The sequence below is a fragment of the Urocitellus parryii genome, chromosome 7, assembly GCF_045843805.1.
Source record: "Urocitellus parryii isolate mUroPar1 chromosome 7, mUroPar1.hap1, whole genome shotgun sequence".
Classification (NCBI taxonomy): Eukaryota; Metazoa; Chordata; class Mammalia; order Rodentia; family Sciuridae; genus Urocitellus; species Urocitellus parryii.
The window spans coordinates 170,113,597-170,138,801 of record NC_135537.1 but is presented as its reverse complement, the minus strand read 5'-3'; the positions used below and the strand labels follow the sequence as shown (position 1 = coordinate 170,138,801).

At 37.7% G+C, this 25,205-nt stretch overlaps 1 protein-coding gene across 5 annotated transcripts in view; it reads left to right on the top strand.

The window, feature by feature from the left end:
- Positions 1 to 24,855, top strand: part of Bptf (bromodomain PHD finger transcription factor) — a 134,668-nt gene extending 109,813 nt beyond the window's left edge. For 2 of the 5 annotated variants that reach the window (XM_077800460.1, XM_077800461.1), the window contains 10 exons: positions 1,788 to 2,010; positions 2,706 to 3,199; positions 4,933 to 5,015; positions 5,286 to 5,511; positions 9,906 to 10,237; positions 13,316 to 13,489; positions 14,226 to 14,418; positions 15,431 to 15,515; positions 18,413 to 18,599; positions 22,226 to 24,855. In XM_077800460.1, the coding sequence (XP_077656586.1) occupies positions 1,788 to 2,010; positions 2,706 to 3,199; positions 4,933 to 5,015; positions 5,286 to 5,511; positions 9,906 to 10,237; positions 13,316 to 13,489; positions 14,226 to 14,418; positions 15,431 to 15,515; positions 18,413 to 18,599; positions 22,226 to 22,262 (2,034 nt within the window). In that variant the 3' untranslated portion in view covers positions 22,263 to 24,855. Of the gene's footprint in view, positions 1 to 1,787; positions 2,011 to 2,705; positions 3,629 to 4,932; positions 5,016 to 5,285; positions 5,512 to 9,905; positions 10,238 to 13,315; positions 13,490 to 14,225; positions 14,419 to 15,430; positions 15,516 to 18,412; positions 18,600 to 22,225 lie in introns of all 5 variants that reach the window. The other 3 variants (XM_077800458.1, XM_026402231.2, XM_026402230.2) reach the window with 3 other exon arrangements.
- The last annotated feature ends 350 nt before the right edge of the window (positions 24,856 to 25,205 follow it).

Sequence of the window (25,205 nt, the reverse complement as noted above, 5' to 3'; positions counted from 1 at the left end):
AGGTACTGTTGAAGAATGGGAGGGTTTGTCCTGTGTGATAACCTTATATACATATTAACTATCACCAGTTCATAAAGTGAGTTACTAAGGCAGAGATAGACAGACTAACAGAGCAGTAGAATGCAGAATGTGACCTCCACTTATGTGGACACTCGTTATATGACAGGTGACACCACATAAAAATAAACAAATAAAGTAGAGGTATTGTGTCCATGATAACTAAAAATATATATATTTAAAAATAAGGGTAGTGGCACTGGGGTTATGGCTCAGCAGTAGAGCGCTTGCCTCACACGTGCAAGGCCCTGGGTTCGATACTCAGCACCACATAAAATTAAATAAAATAAAGTTATTGTGTACAACTACAAAAAAAAATTATATATATATATAAATTTTTTAAAAAAAGATAATGGTAGTGGTTACCTCTAGGGGAAAGGAAGAGAATCAAGATCAGGGCACATTACATGGGGGCTTCCTGGGTATTGGCAACAATGACCAGAGTAGTGGTTTTATAGATAATCACATTATAATTGTTCTTTAAATTATTCTTGGTGTTTTGTGTATTTTTGAGCTTGCACAAAAAGTGTAAATCTCAAGCTGGGCACAGTAGCACATGCCTCTAATCCTAGAGGCTAGGATTGGGAAGCTGAGACAGGCAGATTAAAAGTTTGAGGCCAGCCTCAGCAACTTAGCAAGGCCCTAAGCAATTTAGCAAGACCTTGTCTCTAAATAAAAAATAAAAGTGCTATGGATGTGGCTCAGTGGTTAAGCACCTCTATGTTCAATCCCCAGCACCAAGGGGGACGGAACATATACTTTTTTCTTTTTCTTGAAAAGCAAGAGTAAATAAGCTTTGAGAGATTCATGAGTATAGTGAGCTCAGTACAATGACTTTGTGGCATCAGTTTTGGCAATTGGGAATTTGTGGGATTGTGTTTCACTTTTGCTTTCCAATTCTTTGCTTTGCCATGTTCCTGGCAGTCAAAGATTACTAGGTTAAGGTTGCTAGGTTCTTGTCCTCTTTTTTTTTTTTTTTTTTTTGTAGTGCTTGTGAGTGAATTCAGGGCCTTGTGCATGCAAGGCAAGCATTACCAACTGAGCTATAATCCCCAGCCCCCTTGTCCTCATTTTGCCAATTGCTCATACCTTTGTGACCCTCTTGTATTGGGGTTTGCATTTGATACCTGGAACCCTAAGCTTTTTTTACTTCAGGTCTCTCTCTCACACACACACACACACACACACACACACACACACACACACACACACACAATTTGATGCACATTGAGAAAATCAAAACTCAGGAGACCTGGGTTTCTTATTTTAGCTCATCTTTATCTTGAGCAGGGGACTTGACCTTTCTAACCGGACTTTTCCCAAGTCTATTATTAGTATCAAATGAGGCAATATATATCAATGTACTTTGAAAATGTCAGGTTATTTAAATTCAGTATTTTGTTGAGCCCATACTTATTCACTCCAGTGTCTTATTTTATAGATCAGGAAACTTGGATCTGGAGGATTGATGTTGCTCATAGATAGATATCTGACTGTCCATTTGAAGAGCTTGATCTGGAACTCCGGATTGTTGTTGTTTTTTTCCACCAAACACTCCACATATCCTTATTTTAGCTTATCTAAATTCTTACTGATAGCATTCCTTAGATATTCAAATATATTTTTTTCATTATGGTGAGGGATCTTTACAACATAGAAATGATGTAGTAAAATGCTTTACAGACTGGTGTTTTGAACACTGTTTACCTGCCGTGTGTTTTTTCCCACAGGGTGGCAATCAAGGTTTGACAGTAGTAATTCAAGGACAAGGTCAAACTACTGGACAGTTGCAGTTAATACCTCAAGGGGTGACTATTCTCCCAGGTCCAGGACAGCAGCTCATGCAAGCTGCAATGCCAAATGGCACCGTTCAGAGGTTCCTCTTTACCCCATTGGCAACAACAGCCACGGCAGCCAGTACTACCACTACCACGGTGTCCAGTGCAGCAGCAGGTAGACTCTGGGCTTCCTGAGAGGGCCACATGTTATTACCACTTGTTGGTGGGCTGATGGGGATGAGAGGGTTAATACTTACCTTTAACAGGACAGTCCTCAACCCAGTGAGCTAAGCAATTGACATAGCCTCAGAACAGTTCAGTGCCTTGGAGCTTTCCTGTCTCTACTACCCCTTGTTTCCATTAAAAACAAACAAACAAACGTACTCACAAATAAAAAGAGGGGCAGAATAACAGGTTATCATGAGAACTATGCCTGCACTTCCTCCTTGCCAAGCCTCATAGGTGCTGAGGGTTGTCACAGAGGTGATCTCAGGGAGGGTACCTACTCCAGCTCAGATTCTGTGATTACAGGGTCCTGTTATTAACTGCCAGCACCCATAAGAGAAAAGAGAGGCTTGATATTACCCTGGCTCAGAAGACCTTGTTCATTTCCAGAGGCTGCATCTTGCTTTGGAAGCCAGTTCTCTGGAGAGTTAGAAAAATATACAGAGGCCAGCCAAGAAGCAGGTGTCCCTCTCCCCAGTTCAGGAGAGTCCTAACCAGGCATATCTAAGTGGACCTCTTCAAAGATTGTAATCTTTTATCCCAGAATCTAGAATTACCAACTTTAGGAAATCCCTTTCACATTCTTCTTTAACCACAATCATATGTTCTAGAATAATAGAAATGCTTTGTCTTTCTTTTTCACAGGTTCAGGTGAACAAAAACAGAATAAATCATCACCCCAGACACAGGTGCAACAAGCCAAAACCCTGCCACCAGCTCAGTCATCCAGTGTGAGTCCTGCAGAAGCCCAGCCACAGACTGCTCAGCCTTCAGCGCAGCCCCAGCCCCAGCCCCAGCCCCAGCCCCAGTCCCCAACTCAGCCTGAAGTTCAGACTCAGCCTGAAGTTCAGACCCAAACAACTGTCGCATCCCATGTCCCTTCTGAAGCACAACCCACCCAAGCACAGTCATCCAAACCCCAAGTTGCATCACAGTGCCAGCCTCAAAGTAATGCCCAAGGACAGTCTCCTGTTCGTGTCCAAAGTCCACCACAGACTCGAATACGTCCATCAACTCCATCCCAAGTGTCTCCTGGACAGCAATCCCAGGTTCAGACTACAACCTCACAACCGATTCCAATTCAGCCACATACATCTCTTCAGATTCCTTCCCAAGGCCAGCCACAATCACAACCCCAGGTACAGTCTTCAACTCAAACTCTTTCGTCAGGACAAACGTTAAATCAAGTTACTGTTTCATCCCCATCCCGTCCTCAGCTACAAATACAGCAGCCACAGCCCCAAGTCATTGCTGTGCCTCAGCTGCAACAACAAGTCCAGGTTCTCTCTCAGATCCAGTCGCAGGTTGTGGCTCAGATACAGGCTCAGCAAGGTGGTGTGCCCCAGCAAATCAAACTCCAGTTACCTATTCAAATTCAGCAAAGCAGTGCTGTGCAGACTCACCAGATTCAGAATGTGGTTACAGTGCAGGCAGCCAGTGTGCAAGAGCAGTTGCAAAGGGTTCAGCAACTCAGGGATCAGCAGCAAAAGAAGAAGCAGCAACAGATAGAAATTAAGCGTGAACACACCCTCCAAGCTTCTAACCAAAGTGAAATCATTCAGAAACAGGTAAAGTTATTAAGTCAAAGCAGCATGTTCAGTAGCTTGAAATATTGTGCTGTGCAGTAGACTTAGTGTTTGGTTGTGTTAGGTTTCCTAAATGAGACAAAAATCATTGATGTTCAAATAGAAGCAGCACTGGGTGGACCAAAGGTAGCAAACGACTACAATGGTTTGGAACTCTTTTGTTGGCTCTAGAGAGTCAGTGCTTATGAGTAACTTCCTATATTTCAGAACTAAGATGGGGGGGGAAAGAATTTTGAATTTAAATATCATTAATACAAAATTTGAAGATTTTGGCCTTAAAGCTACTTCAGGCATTATAGCAATTTATTTGAAGTTATTTGCAGTTGTCATTCCTTAGTATGCATAGAGACTACACAAATTGTAGAGAGATTAACTCATTTGCATTTCTAGCCACACCTTGTAAAAATGTTTTAAATACTGTTCCATAGCTTCAATAAAAAGTGGCACCATGTAAGGACATCTTGCAATAGCATTTTAGTAAAGCAAGGCAATTTAGATGATTGAGAATTATTCCACTACACTGCAGTCGCACATACATCCTTTCCCATTACCGGAGAAAGCTTTGCTTTTCATCTACAGTGCACTCCATTTCACATGAAGCAGGAATTTGAGTGTGGATTCCAGGTGTTACCAAGTCACGAAACTCTCTTAACCCTGAACTATCTCATTAAAACTCCTTTCTTTCCAGCCACACAGGATTATTAAAATGATTAAATGAGATCATGTTTGTGATTTTAACATGTAAGGTAATATTCCTATAAAATTAAGTTATGTAATTTGTTTATATGCCTATTCTTATCTAGCTTTCAGTACTGTATAATCTATGAATTGAAAGTTTTCCCAATATCTTTCTTTATAATCTTTATATAAGGGGAGATGGGAACACAATTCTTTAAAATATATACCTGGGAAGGAAGCATAATGTTAAAAACGTGGCCTTTGGGGCATGATAGTTGGGTGAAAATTCTGGCTTTATTACTTATTATTTGATCTCAAGCAAGTTGGTTAATTTCTTTTATGTTTCAGAATTTATAAATTTACTTATAAAATTATATCTATGGTCAGTGTTGTTGTAAAGAATAAAGTATTGTTAAGTGCCTATCTTAACATGATACCCAATGTGTAGACCTTCTAGTAGCTGCTAATTTTATTTGTATTAATGATGTAAAATTCTTACCATTTCTTTGAAAACCACATGTACTCTGATTTCTACTGTTGTCATCTGTGTGCTAACTAACCTGTGGTCATTATAAAATGTGCACTTTTGGATTTGTTCTGTTCTAAAGGTGGTGATGAAGCATAATGCTGTAATAGAACATTTAAAACAGAAAAAGACCATGACTCCAGCTGAAAGAGAAGAGAATCAAAGGTAGGGAGAACACAGGGCCTCCTTCTGTGTTGGTCTCTTCTCTTTAGCCTGCATACACACAAGCATTCTTATTTTGTATTTGTCTTGATTGAAGTTCATTAACTGAGAACATTTGGCACTAATAGTTGTGCATAATGTGTTTGAGTCACTCTTTGAAGCTTTGCAGTCACAGAAAGTTTGCGTATCACCTGTAGGGACATAGAAGACTCATGTCTTAAACCTTGCAGGTTAAAACGCCCAGCATTACATAGGTTGTATATTTTTCTCTAGAATGATTGTCTGTAACCAGGTGATGAAGTATATTTTGGATAAGATAGATAAAGAAGAAAAACAGGCAGCCAAAAAACGGAAGCGTGAGGAGAGTGTGGAACAGAAACGGAGCAAGCAGAATGCTACCAAGCTCTCTGCTCTGCTCTTCAAACACAAAGAGCAACTCAAAGCCGAAATCCTGAAAAAGAGAGCACTCCTAGACAAAGATCTGCAAATTGAAGTGCAGGTAAGAGGGTGTATGTATCCTTTACCTCTATGTTCAGTATTTAGTATCTCATGCTATTCTTTTTTGCCTTGAATTTCTGATAAGCCTAATATTTCCACTTACTTTCTCGAATTTACATTCATGTATTTGGAGTACATCAAGTAAAAAAGGCATACGTATCTTTTGAAACAATAGAGCTTTTCTAAATGTATTTTTATATCATATTCTCTGACTGGCCACTCTGAGAGATTAATCCACTGATTAAAATATTTTAGAACTCTGTTGAGAATAGCTTTTATAATCTATAACATCATCCTGCCAAAAGTTATTGGGACCAAAGTCCCACAAGAAAGATCTGACAGTACTGCAAAATAATGATAAGTATGAAAAACAAAGTGTAACCATTTAAATTAAAAAGATAATTTTCCCCTAACTTGTTAACTAATTCTGAAAGTGTTGCTGATCAACTGTTTTCTTGGGGAATTTATTGAAAAATGGAAGAGGGCATTTGAATATTTATGCATACGGACACAGCTATTTCCTCCCTTTTGTAGCACTCTCATGACAGGGGAACAGTCATGCACAGCTTTTTAAAAGACAAGTAGGTGATCTAAAACATCTCATAAAATGTATAGTTTTGGGTGAGAAATACAAGGAAAATATCCAACGTTATATAACTGTGATGTTAGACATCTTCCCTCTAAAGTCAGAAACCAGGCAATGGTGCCAGCAGCCAGCACTATTAGTTAACATCTCTGGAAGTTCTGGCTAATGTGTTAGGTCAAGAGAAAGAAACAAGAGGCAAAGATTGGAAGAAAGAGGACAATGTTTGTTATTATATATGACTTGAGTATTACATTGAAACCCCAAGTTTCTTAATTGTTTTTTTTTTTTTTTTTCCTTTTTCATACTGGAAGTTGAACCCAGGGGTCTCAACCACTGAGCTATGCTCACAGCTCCCATCCCTCCCCTTTTTTTTTTTTTGAGGAAGAATCTCACTGAATTACCTAGGTTAGTGTTGAACTTAAGATCCTGCTGGATGCGGTGGCACACGCCTGTAATCCCAGTGGCTCTGGAGGCTGACACAGGAGGATTGTGAGTTCAAAGCCAGCCTCAGCAACTTTGAGGCGCAAAGCCACTCAGTGAGACCCTGTCTCTAAATAAAATACAAAATAGGGCTGGGGATGAGGCTCAGTGGTTGAATGCCCCCGAGTTCAGTCCCCAGTATCAAAAAAAAAAAGTAGGTTACAAAATAGTGTAATTAGTGTGATGTTGATTCATACAACAAGTATTAAAATTTAAGGTGCAGCTGGATGTGGTGGACTACACCTATAATCCCAGCAACTCGGTAGGTGAGGCAGGAGGATTGCAAGTTCAAAGCCAGCCTCAGCAACTTAGCAAGGTCCTAAACAATTTAGGGAGACCCTGTCTCAAAGTTTTAAAAAAGTCTTGGAAAAATGCATGTTTCGTGTCCCCCATTATAAGTATCAAAGAGAATAGTTCTTGCCATCCAACAAATCCTGTGCTTTGTCTTTTTTATTCCTCTGCCTTTCCCCCTGCTTGTGTTTTTCTTTTTTCTTTCTTTTTTTTTTTAAATTTTTTTCCCTTTAGCTATAGGTGGATAACAATACCTTTATTTTACTTATTTATTTTTAAGTGGTGCTGAGGATCGAACCCAGTGCCTCCCACATGCTAGGCAAGTGCTCTACCACTGAGCTACAACCCCAGCATTGTTTATCTTTGACAGAACTCAAATCTTTATTTAGCACTTCAAATGTGGTAGACACATGTAATTTTTTTTTTTTTTCCCTGATACCAGGGATTCAACTCGGGCACTCAACCACTGAACCACACCCCCAGCCCTGTTTTGAACTTTATTTAGAGACAGGGTCTCACTGAGTTGCTTAGTGCCTCAACGTTGCTGAGGCTGGCTTTGAACTCGTGATTCTCCTACCTTAGCCTCCCAAGTCCCTGGGATTGCAGGCACGTGGCTACTGCGCCTGGCCACATGTAAATTTTTGTCAGTTTGCTTTATAAAATTAATTTTATTTGCAGTAAAGTAAATTTAGGTTCTGTTATTGATTTTGTTGGTTGCCTTTTTTCATAGGTAACCTCTTTTCATTTTTTTGAGTGTTGCAGGCTCATCCTGAGTCAGAGGAGTTGGGCTTTTGCTTCCTCCCTTGAAGCCTAGGCTCACTCTGCTAACTTTGGCTTCCAGCAGGAAGTCTGCTCACAGCATCCAGTCCCAGGAGGCATTTTTAGGGCCTGTCGCCTGCTGTGGATTGGGTGCCACTTCCTGGTTCTGAACCTGGAGCCCTACAGGCCTGCAGTTTTATCCCTGCTTAGTTTTGTGTTCCTGTCCAGAGAGTTGTCTCTGTTTTATTCAAGCATAAGTATATCTTCTCTCTTTGCTCTTCTTAATATTTTGTTGCCAAGTTTATGTAAGTTTAGACAATTAATCTCAAGTTCATTTTTTTCTGTCTTTTTAAATACAGAAAGTCTGTTGAGTTAGCCACACCACTTATGTTCTCACTTCCAGACTGTCTCTAGACTCTCCAGAGAAAATGGATTCATTACATAAACCATGCAGTTTTTATTTGATAGAGTTTTCCTGTGTATTTTAGCTTCCCAAGGTACTAACATCATGATTGTTACTAATGTACCTTAGGGCGTGGAATCAGGTGGTACGCAGAGGTAAAAAGTACAGGGTAGATTGCTGTGTTGTTTTTCCCAGACTCATGGACCTTTTCTTCAGGGAAATCCTTGAAACTAACTCCCTCCCTCCCTCTTTCCTTTTCCTCCCTCTCTCCCTTGCTCCCTCCCTCCCTTCCTTCCTTTCTTATAGACCTCTCTTTTCATGATGTCTCTGCTTTATTTTTTCTTATTTATTTGTTTTTTATTTGAATAGTACTGGGGGTTTAACCCAGGGACACTTACACAACTGATCTACTCCCCAGCCCTTTTTATTTTTTACTTTTGAGACATGATCTCTCTTAAGTTACTGAGGCTGGCCTCAAACTTGAATTCTCCCACTTCAGCCTCCTGAGTAGCTAGAATTGCAGGTGTGCACCACCGTACATGGCAAAGTGTTTTAAAATCTATAAAACTTCTGTAAATCCAGGAATTCATTTAAATTACCAGTTAGAGCACATTCTTTTGTTCATTTTGATCTGGGGAAGCTAGTCTGTGTCTTTAGAATTTAAGCAAAACTACCATAATAGCAAAAAATGGGAACAGAAGAAGTAATGAACAACATACAGCCACTGAGAGTCAGTGTTGGGCTTTCTGCGCTTCTCAACTATTCCATCATGAATAAGAGATTCAAGAATCTCCCACTCTGTAAACCTTTAATACCTAGAATAACCTCAAACATTTATTAGTATTTTTAAAAGAATAATTCATCTCAGTATAGCTCTAAGATCAATGGGATAGTTGGTTTTTTTGTTTGTTTTTTTAAGGAGGGAAAAAGTCATTAAGGCTTCTGTAGAAAAATTTTCAAAGGAAATGTGAGTTATCTAGGGCTGGGGGTGTGACTCAGTGGCAGAGCACTTGTCTGGGACATGTGAGGCTCTGGGTTTGATCCTCAGCACCACATAAAAATAAATAAAAGTATCGTGTCCGTCTATAACTAAAAAATATTTTTAAAAAAGAAAAGAATAAAGAAATGTGAGCTATCTAAGTTGTTGACCTGAAAGCCTAAAAGTTTTTAAAAGGAAAACAATAAAAAATGTGTTCAGAGTGTTTTTTATATTTTAAATTATTGTGGAAATTTATAAATGTCTCAAATTGTAAAGGATTTTCTTGTTCATGGCTGTGGTTATTTGCTCTGTGTTTTTGTAGTTGCTGATTGCAGTGGTCTTTTCTCTGGGTAACATAATTTGCTTTAAATAAATATTAAAATCTGGACAGCAGAGTTGTGTGCAGGGAGTAATGTTTCATGTGAAAAAGTCAGGATTTTAATTCATGGCAAAACTCATACTGCAAAAACAGCGTCTTTTGTTTTTAGCTTCCCCCCATCTTAAGTGAGCTCATTCAATCTCATTCACTTTGTGCTGATCAGAGTGCATTTGAGTTTCATGTTCTGTCCACATTCTGTCTCCCTGTATGGACAAGAATGCGAACAGATACAAACACAATCCCCTAAGCAACCACTGAGAAACCTGAACAGGACAAGGGCTGGCTGGTGGGGGCGTTCTTTCTAGGCATTTGCTCATCTTTCTGATTTCCCTCCTAGTAGCTTTCTTTGTTTTGTATTTCTGGGCTTAAGAGCAAGAAGACTCTTAGAATTACTGAAACTCTCACATCAGACTGAACTTGAGCTATTGCAGGAAGTGGGGTCATGTAGCACCACCTGGCCGGGTCATGCCTATACATAATTCTAATGATCCTCTTACGTTGTCTTTAATTGACAACAGGAAGAGCTGAGGAGAGATCTTAAAATGAAGAAGGAGAAGGACATGATGCAGGCTGTGCAGGCCAGTGCAGTGGCAGCACCCTCTCCGCCAGCATCAGTGGCCACAGCACCCCCAGCCCCTCCACCCTCACCTCCCGCAGCGCCCCCTCCGCAGCACTCGGCCTTGCTCCCCACGCCCCCACTGCCTGCAGCTTCCCAGAAAAGGAAGCGGGAAGAGGAGAAAGACTCCAGCTCAAAGTCCAAGAAGAAGAAAATGATTTCTACTACCTCAAAGGAAACGAAGAAGGACACAAAGCTTTACTGTATCTGTAAAACGCCTTATGATGAATCTAAGTGAGTAGATTTTTGAACTCTAGTTTCTATTCTTTAAAGTTTAGCTGTTAAATTGACAGTTATGAAGAAAATGTGTGTATTGGTAACAGTCTAAGTGAAAATAATCGATTGTAAGGATAATAATGTTTCCTCTCTGATCTTACATATGATATTTTTAACTCTGACACTAGTAAAGTAAAATTTGCTATTTCACGTTTATGAGTCTTGTGTCCTTCGTTATATTCTTTTCTGTCAAAAACGAGCTTTTTGTTGCTCCTTTGCTTCCTCCTATTCGCTCTGAATTAACTCCAAATCCATCAGTAATCTTTTGGAGGAAGTGTATTACTATCGATGCCCAGAACCAAGAAGGTCCTTTCTGGAGTCTGAATATGACTGGTTCAAGAGGCTTCAAATTTGAGTGGTTCCCTTTTTTAAATTTTTTTCTTTTAAGCAATTCTCCTTTTTTTTAAATATTGGAATTCTACAACATAAAATTTTTATCAAAGTTCCAAACACCTTATTGAGAACAAAAGTCAGAAAATTTTATAAAAGAAAAGTTCCTTTTAAAGCTGAGTATGGTGGCACTTGCCTGCACCCAGGACTCAGGAGGCTGAGCTGGGAAGATCCCTTGAGTCCAGGAGCTCAAGACCAGCCTGGGCAGTAGAGACCCCCCTCCCCCTCGTCGAAAAAAAAAAGTTTCTTTTACCCATTCTTAAAGCATAAGACTCAAAAATTTGATAACCATGGCAGCTGGAAGCTGTTTTTGACAGTTGGGTGACTTGTATTTGGTTATATAAGCAAGACTTTAGAGACATCAATAGATAAATTTAGTTTCTCTTTTTTTGTCATTACTATCATTAAATACTTAATTTTTATTTTGAACATTAAAACATAAGCCAGTTTTTAAAGCCACAATTAATCACAGTACTTTTTTTTTACAGTGCCAAAAAGTTTGATTATGCTTTAAAAAAAATGATCATTTAGAATTAGAATTGTTTAATGTCTACCTTAAGTGGGTGCCTGACCAATATGTAGGATAGACAGTGGTCTCTTAATAATGACTGGGTGGCAGCACTGTGGCTGCTGCAGTGCTGCTGGGCTGCATTGTCATCTGTCTGCCAACACCAGATGAACACTTTTGTGTTGAGTTAAATACAGTTCAGTTTAGGCATCTTCACTTTTCATTGTCGTACCTCATTAGAAATTATACATAGTCTATAAAGTGGAACACTATTAACTGATTTTTCCCTCTGTTTGGTATAAGTGTGCCTCACTTTAAGCAAAACCTACTAAATGATTCCCTCAACAAAACAGAACATGAATTACTTTCTTTATAAAAAGATCTGCTTATGGAATTTCTTTAAATAATAAGGGTTCTTTGGCCTGTTTAAAATATTCAAATCATAGAAACTCATTTCATACACAACTTTTTTGGGATATCTGAGTTGCATAAAATGAGGTGCACATGTACGTGTGCTCATTCTACTGAGATTGCCTCATTATTTTGTGGATATTTCATATTTTTTAGTTTGTCATCATTAACATTTCAGTATACCTGGTTTGTTCATTCCCTGTTCTAGTTGGAATAAGGTTTTTTTTTTTTTTTAAGGAGTATTTCCTAATTTCTCAAACCTCCCTGGTTTGAGAATCTAGTGAAAGTAACTAAAAATTGAAATTCAAGCCGGGCGTGGTGATACATGCATAGCCTGTAATCCCAGCTACTCAGGAGTCTGAGGCAAGTGTGGCAGTTTGAGACCAGTCTGGGCAATTTAGCCAGACCTTGTCTCAAAAAATTAAAAGGGTTGGGGATGTAGCTCAATGGTAAAGTACCCCTAGGTACATTCCCTATTACTGAAAAGAAAGTTGAAATTCAAGTCCTGATCTTACTTGGAGAACAGATAGCCTACCACATTGAAGAGACAACATAGAGAAATGCCTCAGAAGGTATTTCTGGTAATAGGATAAGCCACACAGCTGTGTGTTATTCCCTCGTATTTGTGAAGCAGGTCAGTTTGAAACTTGAAGACCCATTTCCATTCTTCTAGGTGAATTTACCAAGAAATGTCTTGGTAGAAAGAAGGGTTGTCAGTGGTATCAGCAAGGCCAGTCTGGTGCTCTGTGACTCACATTAACTGACTTTGGCATGGCGTTGCAGCAGAGCGCCTGTCAACACTTTGTTAGAGACACTTTGATGTTTGTCATTAGGGTGCCTAATTACAAAACCTTGAGGTTGCCTACCATTACATACCCATGCAGCCTCACCTTGCCAGATACCGTAGGGCCTCCTCAGCTTCCACATAACTGTTCTACATCATTCTCCCTGCTGTGTGTCCCTGGTTTTGAGTTGAAGCAAGCAGTTCCTTCAGCACTCCTTACCAGTTAACTAACCAGGCGCTCTCCACATAGTCACATACATTGTATTAACTGCAGAACTGGCCCAAGTCATCTTTTATGAAAGGTGACTTTTAATTAGATTAGTGCCAACATTTATTTAGGAAACTTGGTAGAAAGTGAATTACTACATGTACCTTTTTAGTTTTCTTCTTCATATCATGTTTTGACCATTTATCTTCTGCACCTGGCTGACCTTGCATGTTCCTTGTAGTGTAACTTTTACTTGGTGTTTGCGCTTTGCTTTGTTTTCAAATTTAAATTGTGAGATACATTTTCAAACCTATCTAAGAAATAGCCCTGATATTGAAATGGCTTCTGTGGAATAGGTTTGACAGATGTAAGTCTTCGATTCTTTGGCTTTGGTTTTTGTGCCTGTTTTAGTTTTACACACATTCATTAAGAGGAAGACATTACCATCAGTGTGTTGTTTATTTTTTCAAATTCCAGTATGTTTTTAAAGACCCATATTTCACTAAACAGTGTGCTTGTTGAAATTGATGTGAGTGACCTTATGTTTTCACACTTGATACAGTGTCAGATGCTGTAGCTTGCCAGGGTTAGCATGGTTGGATTTAGGGTGTTTAGCTGACTCATTGTAGAAAGTTATCCTGTAAGAAAAGTGAATCAGGGCCAGGAAGACAGATTTAAGTACCATGCAGCTCAAAATGACAATTACATTGTCATTTTCATTGTGAATACTTTTAGGTTCTATATTGGCTGTGATCTTTGTACTAACTGGTATCATGGAGAATGTGTTGGCATCACAGAAAAGGAGGCTAAGAAAATGGATGTGTACATCTGTAATGATTGTAAACGGGCACAAGAGGGCAGCAGTGAGGAATTGTACTGTATCTGCAGAACACCTTATGATGAGTCACAGTGAGTTCTGATAAGACCATCATATTTAATAACTTAGGAAGCCAAATTGCTCTGACTGGTTATTTATTTATTTTAAAATAAAAAGCAAGATATTTTGCTGCATATATTATACACTTACAATACAAATTCCTTTCCAATTTTTTTTTTTCTATTTTTCCCTCTTTACCTCCCCTTTGAAATTTATGTTGCTTCATAGTGAATGCTTGAGATGCATTGGGGAAAATGTGGTTTAATGGCAGATTTGATTCTTCAATATGTAACATAGAAATTAATGAGATTAAAATAGCCTGATTTGTTTGGACTTTATCAGTGTTTGATATGGTGCTTTATTGTAGGTTAGAAATGCTAATTTGGGTACAAGCTCTGAGACTCTGTTATTAGCTTATAGGATTTTGAACTCCCATTTGATACGGTACTAGTTGAAAGATTTTGTGTTTTATTTTGTTTTGAGATTTAAAATCAATTAAATGTTTTATATTTTTCTTCAAATTGGTTCTTCAATATTACATAGTTCTCTTAATAAACTTTTACTGCTTGTTCTTAACATCAGAAATACTAAATTAACACATTGGAATGTCAATCTCAAGAGTTTTAAAACAACCATAATACTAAAATTTTTTTATACCCCAGGGTTTAGCACATTTTCGCTTGCATGTTTTATTGTTTTTAAAAAGTAAATTAGAACCAATGTTATCCCATGTGTTTTGGTCTCACATTTCCATTTCGGATCTTACAGATTTTATATTGGCTGTGATCGGTGTCAGAATTGGTACCATGGGCGCTGTGTTGGCATTTTGCAAAGTGAGGCAGAGCTCATTGATGAGTATGTCTGTCCACAGTGCCAGTCGACAGAGGATGCCATGACAGTGCTCACGCCACTCACCGAGAAAGATTATGAGGGCTTGAAGAGGGTGCTGCGTTCCTTACAGGTGAGAAGCCACTGCGCCCAGCGTTGGAAAATGGAACCAGCCTGCATGACTTTGGAAACATTTCTAGGGTTTGAACTTTTGATCTTCTAGTTCCTGGCTGTTTGCCGACTCCCAGCTCTTAGAGTGAAGAGCCTGACGGATGTCAGTCTTCCACATGTCAATGGCATGAGCTTCCCCACGGTTCCCGTATCTGCATCCCATCTCAGCTGTTGTTTAGCTAACACTCTTAGTTAAAACAGCTAACTTGTTTTTAACTTAAATTCTATTCTTTTTATATTTTGCTGAGGATCTAACCCAGCGCCCCACACATGCCAGGCAAGCACTCCACCTCTGAGCCACAACCTCAGCCCCTTAAATTCAGTTCTTCAACAAAGTTTTATGTCATGGCCATAGGTTGGGAAGAATTTGGTTAAATCCTAGTTATTCCCTATTCCCTTGTTTAAAAAAAAAAGTAGGGGGAGATCTCCATGGTTTACAAGATTAGGGAGTACTGGAAAAGTATGCATATACAGAGCACCAGATTGAAACTTTTCTTCTGTTGTAATCAGAATCACAGAAATTGGAAGAGCTGAAAGGAGAATCAGAGACTCAATATGTGGTTGAATGTTGTTTAACGTCACATCTTTGCCACCTCATTACCCAGCAGTGGTAACCATTCAACACTTTGAACCCATCCACGCCAGCTTTACACAAGTGATTGCGTGCCAGCATCACTCCACTGGCAGGTCATCATGCAGAAGCCAGAGCACAGATGTCATGACTCCCAAGCTAGTGCTCTCCCCACACGCCCCCCAAGGTCCTCCCACCAGCTTTGAGAGCCATTATTATAGAGTGTGCTCATCTTAGGTAACTTGTGACTAGAGTGGAAATCATCTGATCTCAATAATTTCATCTCAAATTCAAAACTGACTTTTACAATTTAAGGATTTTTTGGTATGGTAATTCACCTGAGAAACTGAAATAGAATTAGTATTCCTACCCGACAGTAATGATAACCTATTTTTTATTATAGGCTCATAAGATGGCCTGGCCTTTCCTTGAACCAGTAGACCCTAATGATGCACCAGATTATTATGGTGTTATTAAGGAACCTATGGGTAAGTACCTGAGTAGGATATGAAGTTTTTTCTGGAAATCTCAGTAAATAGTTTTAATATCCATATAAAGTTCATACATCATGAGGATATCTTGAGCAAGGCTGGTGGGAGTATAAATTGGTATGGTCACTCTAAAGGGTAAATTGGCAAGCTTAAACGTGTTTGTCCTTGAACCCAGCAATTTCATTTCTTAGGATTTATGTATGTACAAATTCATTACAACAGTGCTTACAATTGTGAAAGCACTGGAAATGAAATGAATGACCATCAGCAGAGGAGTAACAAAATTCAATGATGTGAGTGGAGTATTATGCAGCTGTATGAAAGAATAAATATCTCACCTTCTCCTCCTTTTCTGTCACCTCTTCCTCACATTTTCCTGAAGGAGAGCAAAGTTGATAGAACTGCAATAGAGATGCAAGAGAATATAGATTAATGTCCCATAAAAATGACAATAAATAGTAGCTATAACTGACTGTATTAAGATGAACAGCTACAATTGATTATTAAAAAGTAATGAATTTCTAAAAGAGATTACAAAAATTATAATAGATAAAAAGCTGCCAAAGGATTAGTTTCCAGCTGATGGAAGAATTGTGCTCCAAAGCCATGAAGCATTTTCTAAATGGGAAGGGTTTGTGTTTGGTGGCCACTTAAAAGAGGGAAAGTCAAGAAGAAGCAGTGGGACTTGGGTAGAACTGTCTCTGATAGACGAGCACAGTCGCCTGTTGCTTGATGAGGAGGATGCATTAGGCAGTTTCACCATGGTGTGAACATCAGATCACACAAACTGAGAGGACCAACACCACTGGGAATTCTTTGCCGGTTACCTCCATGCTCTTGAATGTCAGATTAAAGGGGTTAAACACTGAACATACTTTGGGTTCATATAGTCTTTGAGAAGAAATCCGGGGTTGTTTGCTAAAATACATTAATAAATTCTAACAAAAATAATACATACTAATTGGAAAAAATTTAGGAAATAGAAAAAGAGACAGGGAATCCAAGAGTAAATGCAAATGTATTCCTGAATCAGTCATTTTCAGAGCAGTAGTTTAGTATTTAATTAAATATACCTTAACTTTTTAATCAGAATTCTTTTCTTGAAGAACTAGGTTGTTTTTCTGTTCTTTTCCTCTCTCAGTTTTGTTATATATATATACATATGCTTCATAATATTATCTCTTCTGTAGGTGCATGAAGATAATATAGCTCTCTAAGACATGTTGTTAGAGGAAGAGAAATGAACATTATCAAACAGTACCTAGGTTTTAAGCAGTAAACAATTGTGTGTTAAAAGTACATGAATGTGTTTAGAAATGTCGGGACTGATACAAACTAAATTGAAAGTAGTAGTTTCCTCTGGAGTTGTGCAGGAAACAACAGGAAAAATCAACAGTAGCTTTTGGTTTATTGGTTGGCACTGGGAATCAAACCCAGGGGTGCTTTACCACTGAGCCAGCTTTTTATTTATTTTTTATTTATTTTGAGGCAGGATCTTACCAAGTTGTTGAGGCTGGTCTTGAACATGCAATGCTCCTGCCTCAGCCTCCAAAGTTGCTGAGATTACAGGTGTGTGCCACCATGCCCAGCTATAAAAATAACTCTTTAAGTAATAATGACAATAATATGAATGTCTCGAAAAATAGGCAAAACAAACACAGAAAAAAAAATTGAGACTGGTAGTGAAGATATGAAGAGCTACAGAAACACTTTCATTGTCTTAATAGCAGAAATTAAAAATTGTAATATTGGCTCATTACCAGAGGTCATTCAGGATGTTACATTTCAGACTGTAAATTGGGGTTACCACCACGTCTTCCTCAGTTCCCTTACTTTGCTACAGTGATTCTTAGAACTCAGGAAACATTTATGTCTACTAGTTTTTTTAAAGGATAGAGATGAACACTAGACAGGACAAAGTATAGGGAAGGGACACAGATTTCCGCGTTGCCTCTGGAACCTGCCCATCCTCAGCTATCTGGATTCTCCCGGAACCTAGTCCTTTGGGATTTTTATGAGTGCTTCCCTGCATAGGCATCACTGACCATCAGTGATCAGCTTAACCTTCAGCTCCTTTCTCCTCCCTGGAAGTCGCAGGTGCAGCTGAAAGTCTGGTAACCAGCTCCCATCCTGAAACTAAACGTCATACCTGTCTACCACTTCGATGACACTTATTGCTGCATTCTGCCTGAACTATTAATTATAAGCTGATAGGATTATTCATATCAGCTAATATTTTCCCTTGCATTTATTTTTAGTAGATACTTTTATATTAATACTGATATGAATGGTAAATTAGTATCACTTGTTATAAGGCAGCAATGAAATTGCATAAAGAATGATGTTATTTGTCTAATACAGAATCATAAAACCACTAGTACAGAGATTTTGCTCATAATTTAGATTCCCACTTCTCTTTGTGTAGACACTTTACTTGTTTGCATGTGAGAATTTGTTATACTTAAATATGCAGAGATCCTTGTTGATGTGGCTTCCTTTATCTTAAACCAATTGAATGAAGAGCTGTTCTATGTAGTTAATTAAAAGCACAAGAACCTTCTTAACAACAACCAGGATTTCTATTTTAGAACCTCAATCAAAAACAAAATTTTAAGGAGCTAGAGTTGTACCTCAGTGGCTGAGCGCTTGCCTCGAATGCCTGAGGCACTGGATTTGATCCTCAGCACCACATTAAATAAATAAATGAAAAAAAATTTGAAAAGGTGCTGGTACATTTTTCATGAATTACAAAATAATCTCCAGTGATAAAACAGCTTTGTTCCAGGACTGTTTGAACAGTAGATATACATTCTAATTGGTCAGAACTGCAGGATGTATTCATATTGGAAAAAACCTTAAAGCTTTGAAACTTGTTTCCATTTTATGTTTTGAAGACCTTGCCACCATGGAGGAAAGAGTACAAAGACGATATTATGAAAAGCTGACGGAATTTGTGGCAGATATGACCAAAATTTTTGATAACTGTCGTTACTACAATCCAAGTGACTCCCCTTTTTACCAGTGTGCAGAAGTTCTTGAATCATTCTTTGTACAGAAATTGAAAGGATTCAAGGCTAGCAGGTAAGCACATATGTTCAGTTTCTGAATTAATTTACCTCCTCAAACTCTACACTGTCCCATCTAATAAATATGGCTAATACAGTTTATGGAAAATTTGAACCTTAAAGTCAAAATTAAAAAAAAAAAAAAAGCAAGACTTCACATTATGATATACTCTTAGGGACAAGTGGACAGGCTCAGCTGTGAGAAATTTCTGGGTCTGTTTTGATACGCTTAAAAATTGAGTCTTTTTAAATTCAAAAGTATTTACTTCATGCTCCCCAAATGCAAGATGCCATCCTATGTGCCATGGGGATGTGCATAGGCAGGCAGAGCTCTTGCTTTCCCTAAGTTTGTATCCTATATGGGATTGAAGACATAGAAAGTGACCCTTCTAAGGGAAGACCAGAGGGGGGATTTAAGCACTTTCTCCTTGATTTACGTGTGCTCTGTCTTTGAAATCATAAAATGTTCTGTTTCTCTGGATGTGTGTTCTGTAGGTAAAACTAGACTTTAAATCCATGGGCCTTTCCTCAAACCTCTGATGACATAAAATCATTGAACAACTTTGTGTGAAAGTCACTTAACTTTACCTTCATGCTCATCTGTTTCTGAACCTCAACCCCTTTCTCAGCCCATGATCTTCTTCCTTCCCATGGAGGCCTGGTTTCCTTTCTTATGATAACTGCCACCATTCTGTAGCCTTGAGATTCATTACTTACTTGTACCGCATTCACCAAGCTGCCAGCTTGATCATCCCTGGACATTTCAGATTGGCTGGGTTGGGGCCTAGACATCTATATATTATCTAATGGAACTCCTGAGTGATTCCATACCAAGCATAAAAATCAACATTCTGAAGCTGGGGGCCAAAATCCCAGCTACTTAGGAGGCCAAGGCAAGAGGATCTCAAGCTCAAAGACAGCCTGGGCTACTTAGTAAGATCCTGTCTCAAACAAAAATATGAAAAGGTCTGGGAATTTAGTTCAGTCATGGCACACCCCTGGGTTCAATCTCCAGTATCCAAAAAAAAAAAAAAAGAAAAAGATTAATATAAAATTTCTTATTTTTAAAAAAAGTTTAATACAAGTTTCCTGAGCTAATATGAGATACAGTACTTTAAATCCAAGCAGTTCCATTCAGCAAATAATTATTGAGAACCTGATAGTAACCCAGTTAGTGGAGAACAATTTGTAAACATAAAACAGATGGACAAATGGAAAAAGATCTATCCTCACTGTAAAATTTCCAAATGCCTAGGATGAAAGAAGGTCTTCTACAGAAGACAGTATATAAAAAACAACTAGAACGACATCAGACATTTCTACTATAGTATGGGACTTTAAAAGTTATGAAGGAATACTTCCAAAAATTTGAGGAAAAAATCTTTTTCAAGGCAGAATAAATACATTTTTTTGATTATGTTATTATAGGGCACCCTTTCATAACACATTATTTTAATATATGTGCATTAGCAAAAATAAGGGAGCAAATCAAGAAAGCAGAGGTATAAGAATTCTAACTCGGGTGACAGTTGTACAGCAGGCCTATGTAGCAAGCATCTAACACCCAAGACAGAGGTATCAAGGGAAAGAAATGATTCATATGATTCATATGTTAAATTTTGTACTAATTGGAGCAAATTAAAAGATAAAAAATGTAAGAAATAAAAAGAAAGTCTATTAGAAACTCCATGAAAAACAAAAAGCTATAGAAGAATGCCTCCTTAGCAAAAACTAGATGCTACAGAGAAAGATATTCACAGACAATAATAAAACCGTTGCATTGATTTTCAGCTTTTATATTCAGCCTATAGACAAAACACAGAAAGAAAGATACAATAATTACAGGGAAATAAAACTTGATCTCAAAAAGTAGGGTGAGAAAATGGGTAAGAGAGCTCAGTTCTCTTTTGTCATAGTAGGGTTTATACAAAATAAAGTTGAGAAAGCAAGAAATAGCAGTATAAGAAATCTAACTACAGAGAGCTAAAAGATGGAAGGACTTGGCCTCAGGGAGCCTGGACTTCAGGTTGAATGAAGATAGGGCAGAGGAGTGCCACTTCTCATCACAAGCCCTCTGCTCTTGTGCTTTCTGATTTGTACCTCATGCAGTGAGTTATTCCTCTGATTAAATTTCTCAAAAACTGTGTTTTGAAATTGAGAAGGCTTTTGGAAATAACTGGAAGGCAGAAGCTGGGATGTTTGAATCCCACTCTTACTGCCAAGTTTGAAGGAAGAACCCTGAGGATGAGGGGTTGCAGCTGCTGATGAAGGAGAGGATAGTGCCTAGTGTTCCTAGAGCGAGTGGCAAAACAGAAATCTGAGGAAGGAGAGGAGGCTTGGTAGCTGAGTCTGTGCAACAAGTGGGTCACTTAGTACTATCTTTCTTTTGTTGTGCTGGGGCTCAAACCCAGGGCTTTGCCCTGAGCACCTACAGCACCATTAGGCTACACCCCCAGCCCAAAGGGGGCACTTGGGAAGTCTTCTCACCTAGTTATTTAATGTAGCTTTTTATATACTCAAATTTATATAATTTTCATTAAAAGGTATGGAAACTAAATTGATGGTTGCTCAATTCCTCTTAAATAAATTGCAATGTCAAGAGTTGTATAAAGGCAACTCACTACTGCCTTATTAGGGAGTTTGTGTTATTTTGAGGTTTACAGCTGAATGAAACATAAGTAAACTTGCCAATCATGTATTTCCAATATTTCCTTTGCCATATGTCCCCATTTTTAATTTATGGTCTCCAATATAGTTTGCACATCATTTTCATTACTGCACTTTGTTATATAATTCATCATTTATACCATCCATGTTCTTTCTTTTCTTACAGATTGTGATATCTTTAGTCTGAATTTTTAACTGGAATCAGAACTGGATGTTGGGGTCACTGTTTTATTGTACCACGTGATTACATAATTCAAAATTGTCCCCCCCAAAGTTGAGATTAGTTAATATAATTTTTTAATGTTAAAAAAAGATGTATAGTGGTTAAAAAATTTATTCTAGCAGCCATGTTGAACAATGTATTTAAAATTGTAAACTCTTGGAATACTGTATTTATCTGCTATTGCAATATAAAGTACTTTGAATTAGTCCTGGTAACTGTACAGTAATTTGGTTTACTAATGAAAGTTGTGAATAAAACTGTGAAACTAGAAAGAAGACTTTCTGGACTTTAATAGAAAAAAATGTGATTTTAATATTTCTATTTCTCTTCTTTTAATATAATTTTCCCTTTATATTTCCCAAATCAATGTAAATAGACACACACACACACACACACACACACACACACACACACTCCTTTTACTACAATGATATGCTTCTGTAAATGTCTCTATATTTGTCCCGTTGGCTAAAAATGTTGTAATCTTTATTAGACAAATATATATATATATATATATATATATATATATTTTAAATATTGGCTTTTTCCAGTGAGCTATCATGTTTAGTGTACAATGAAAGTTTTAATATTATAGGTTAAAAATTTAATTGTTCTCTTCTATTTGCTTGCCAAGGATGAGTGAAAGAACATGGCTGCTTCCCCCAGACTGACTGCCTTGGCATTCACGTAGAACATCATTGTTTCCAAAACTGAAGGGTGCTTAATTGTTCCCTTTTCTCTGTATTCTGTAGGTCTCATAACAACAAACTGCAGTCTACAGCTTCTTAAAGTTCAGCGTGTTAACCTAACATAAAACACAGCAAGAATCTGGTTGTCTGAACTATTTTAAATTAAGGAGCCAGATGTTTTTAGTCAGGTTATCCTGACAAGACTTGACCTAAACTTCATTTTTATTGGTCATAACAGTCCAATTATATTCTTGGCCAATTTTGTCCAACGGTCAAGGGAAAAGCAAAGTCAACGACACCATTATCTTGTCAAGATCAAATGGTTTTACTATTGTGGCAGAAGCGGGAAAACTGTTTATTGAAAAAAAAAAAAAAAAGAAAAGAAAGCAAGAAAAAAAAAGATACTATGGGGTCAAGTGTAACTCCATGGAAATGCCACGTCTGCTCTTCAGTGAAGAAGCTGGTTTAGAGTCTCACAGAAAACTTTTGACTGTATTTATTTATTGTTGCAAAAAAAAAAAAAAAAAAAAAGACGCTTTTTTATTGCTGCCCTCATTTGTCAGCTAATTATTTTTTCTTATAAAATCCAGCCCCGGTTACATGTAATCCATCCTGTATCTTATCATGATTCCTGAAGGTAAAAGTACAAGACGACCTCTAGATGTCTTTTCTTTCTATGAAAGGAGCTGCTATGTACACATGTGCACACACACACAACTGGGAATCAACAATGAGTTTATTATTCATGGTAGACAAAAATTAAGCTTGCAGAAAGGTTGGACTGAGTGGTCCTGGACTACAGACTCTGTTGCCTTGATATACCAGTACAGTTTGTCATTTACTCTGCACCAGGCTAAAATGAGCAAAATCTATTTGAAGGTATCTTGTTTGTAAACATTTGTCAGATTCTAATTTTTTCTTTTTGTATTAAAATTCAACTATGGATGTATATGAAACAAAATAAATGGAGATAATTTTTCTCCCACAGACGAAGGTGTCTTTGAATGTGCGCAATGATTATCTGTAAGCCTCTGTGGGAAATGGGGGGGCTGCCAGTTGAGAAAGACAGAAGGCTCTAATCAGATGGGTTTCTCTAGGACAGCAGTGGCCCTTTGTTTTATAATTCCCAGTTTGTTGTCGCCCTGTCAGAAAATCTCCAGGGTGCTAATCCTGTTGTATTGCACCAATGATAAGGGTGATATGACACAGTACACGTTGCCTTTCCTCTGTACTTGGTATGGTTCCAGGCAAATGACCCTTTACACATAGCTACTTATATTGTATGAAGGGCATTTTTAGATGACCCCATCCTCTGTATTTTTTGTTTGTTGGTTGAGTTTGTTTGTTCCTTGTAAGGAAAAGAAGGTGAGGAGTAGGGAGAAGATGGAACCCTGGAATTTAGGTGTATTTTGCATGTTGTTCCTTTCAGTGTTCTAACCTTACACATGATATTACTGCATTGTAACAATGGCTTCTCTAATGTCTGCCAGAGTTGGGTTATGCAGCTTTGCAAAATTTTTCTAATTTTGCACTAATTCATATTAGCTTTGTCCTACCAAGTTCTGGAACTTACCTAGTTATTGTTAGTTAAAAGTTTCCTTCTGTTTAATGTTGCCCTGCTATGCAAAATCTTTCCCAGACCAATTTCTTAAAAGAAAGACATTGCTATAGAGTTCCCAGTTCTTTCTTATTACAGGCTCAGGTGGACAGGTTGTTCTGGGGTAATTTTGTCTGATGAAGCCCATTCCTTTTTGTGCATAAAGACATCACTTAAACCTATCTTTACAAACTAAAGAGACTAACTGCTCAATATGGAAACATGAAAACAAAAGTTTCTGCTTAAAATATTAAGATGGAAGTAATTAAATACAAGTTATTTTGTCCTTTTAGTTTTTAAAAAATGTTACATATGTATGCACTGTGCTGATGCAAGAATTCTACATTTTAATGAACTATGAAGTTATTCTGCATCTCATCATGTCACAGTATTTCTGTAATATTTATTCATATACATATATATATAAATATATATGAGCTTAATCATTTAAAGCTTGTTACGGCAAGAACTTTCCTACCTGTAGGCAATAGATTGCTATGTTTTTAACAAATTGTGGCAAATTCTAAACAGCAATTCTTTTTGTACGTAATAGGACATTTCATCCTAGAAAAATAAAGTAATGTTTTTGACATTGGATTTGGTGCAGTTTCTAATGAAACAGTGGTTGGTTGGTTGGTTGATTGGTTGGTTGAGATATTTTCTAAAGCTGTTGGCATTGCCATATTGTACAAAAAAAGGTAAATTTTATGAAAACCCTGAGACCAGGAAGATGTTAATTTCATATGTGTAAAATGATATAAAGCCTTTTGCAATTTCTATCACCATATAAATACATGAAGACATTTTATAGTTTTACCAACTATAGAGCTTTAGTCTTTCCAAACTAATTTTTGAAAAACATACATTCTTATTTCAAAAGCTGCTTTTCTATGAGTATACTTTGACAAGCTTCTACTACTCAATAAAATATTAAACTATTTTGCTTTCAGTAATCAAAGTAGTATAATGCATATTTGTGATACTGTTAGGATGTTTCTATCCCAGTCTTTAGGCCTGTAAATATACTTAATTTGCATCAACAGATTTCTTTGGCTAAAAGTATTTTCAATGTTATGCTCTATCTGCCAAGTTTACAGTCCTGGAAACCATTTCACAAAATGTATTTTCATAATATTGGTAATGCTTTTTTTTCCTATCCAAATTATGTGGGATTTGTATATAATGTCCTACAGTAGGTTTAAAAAAACTGTGAACTTTTGGAGCTACTTTCTAAAGTAGAACAGTTTTTTTGTATTTCAAGTGGCCTGGAGTGTTATTTAGAGACCCTGAGACATGCCGTTATTTGTAACCTACCTTCCTAGAATCTGCAAATAAAAGTTCTTTCCCAATTCCTGTTCATTCCTGTCAGGCCAAATCCTGGCTTCTTTGTTGTGTTTCCCATATTAAAGAGCCAAGTGCATTGATGCCAGGTGCATTGGCACACCC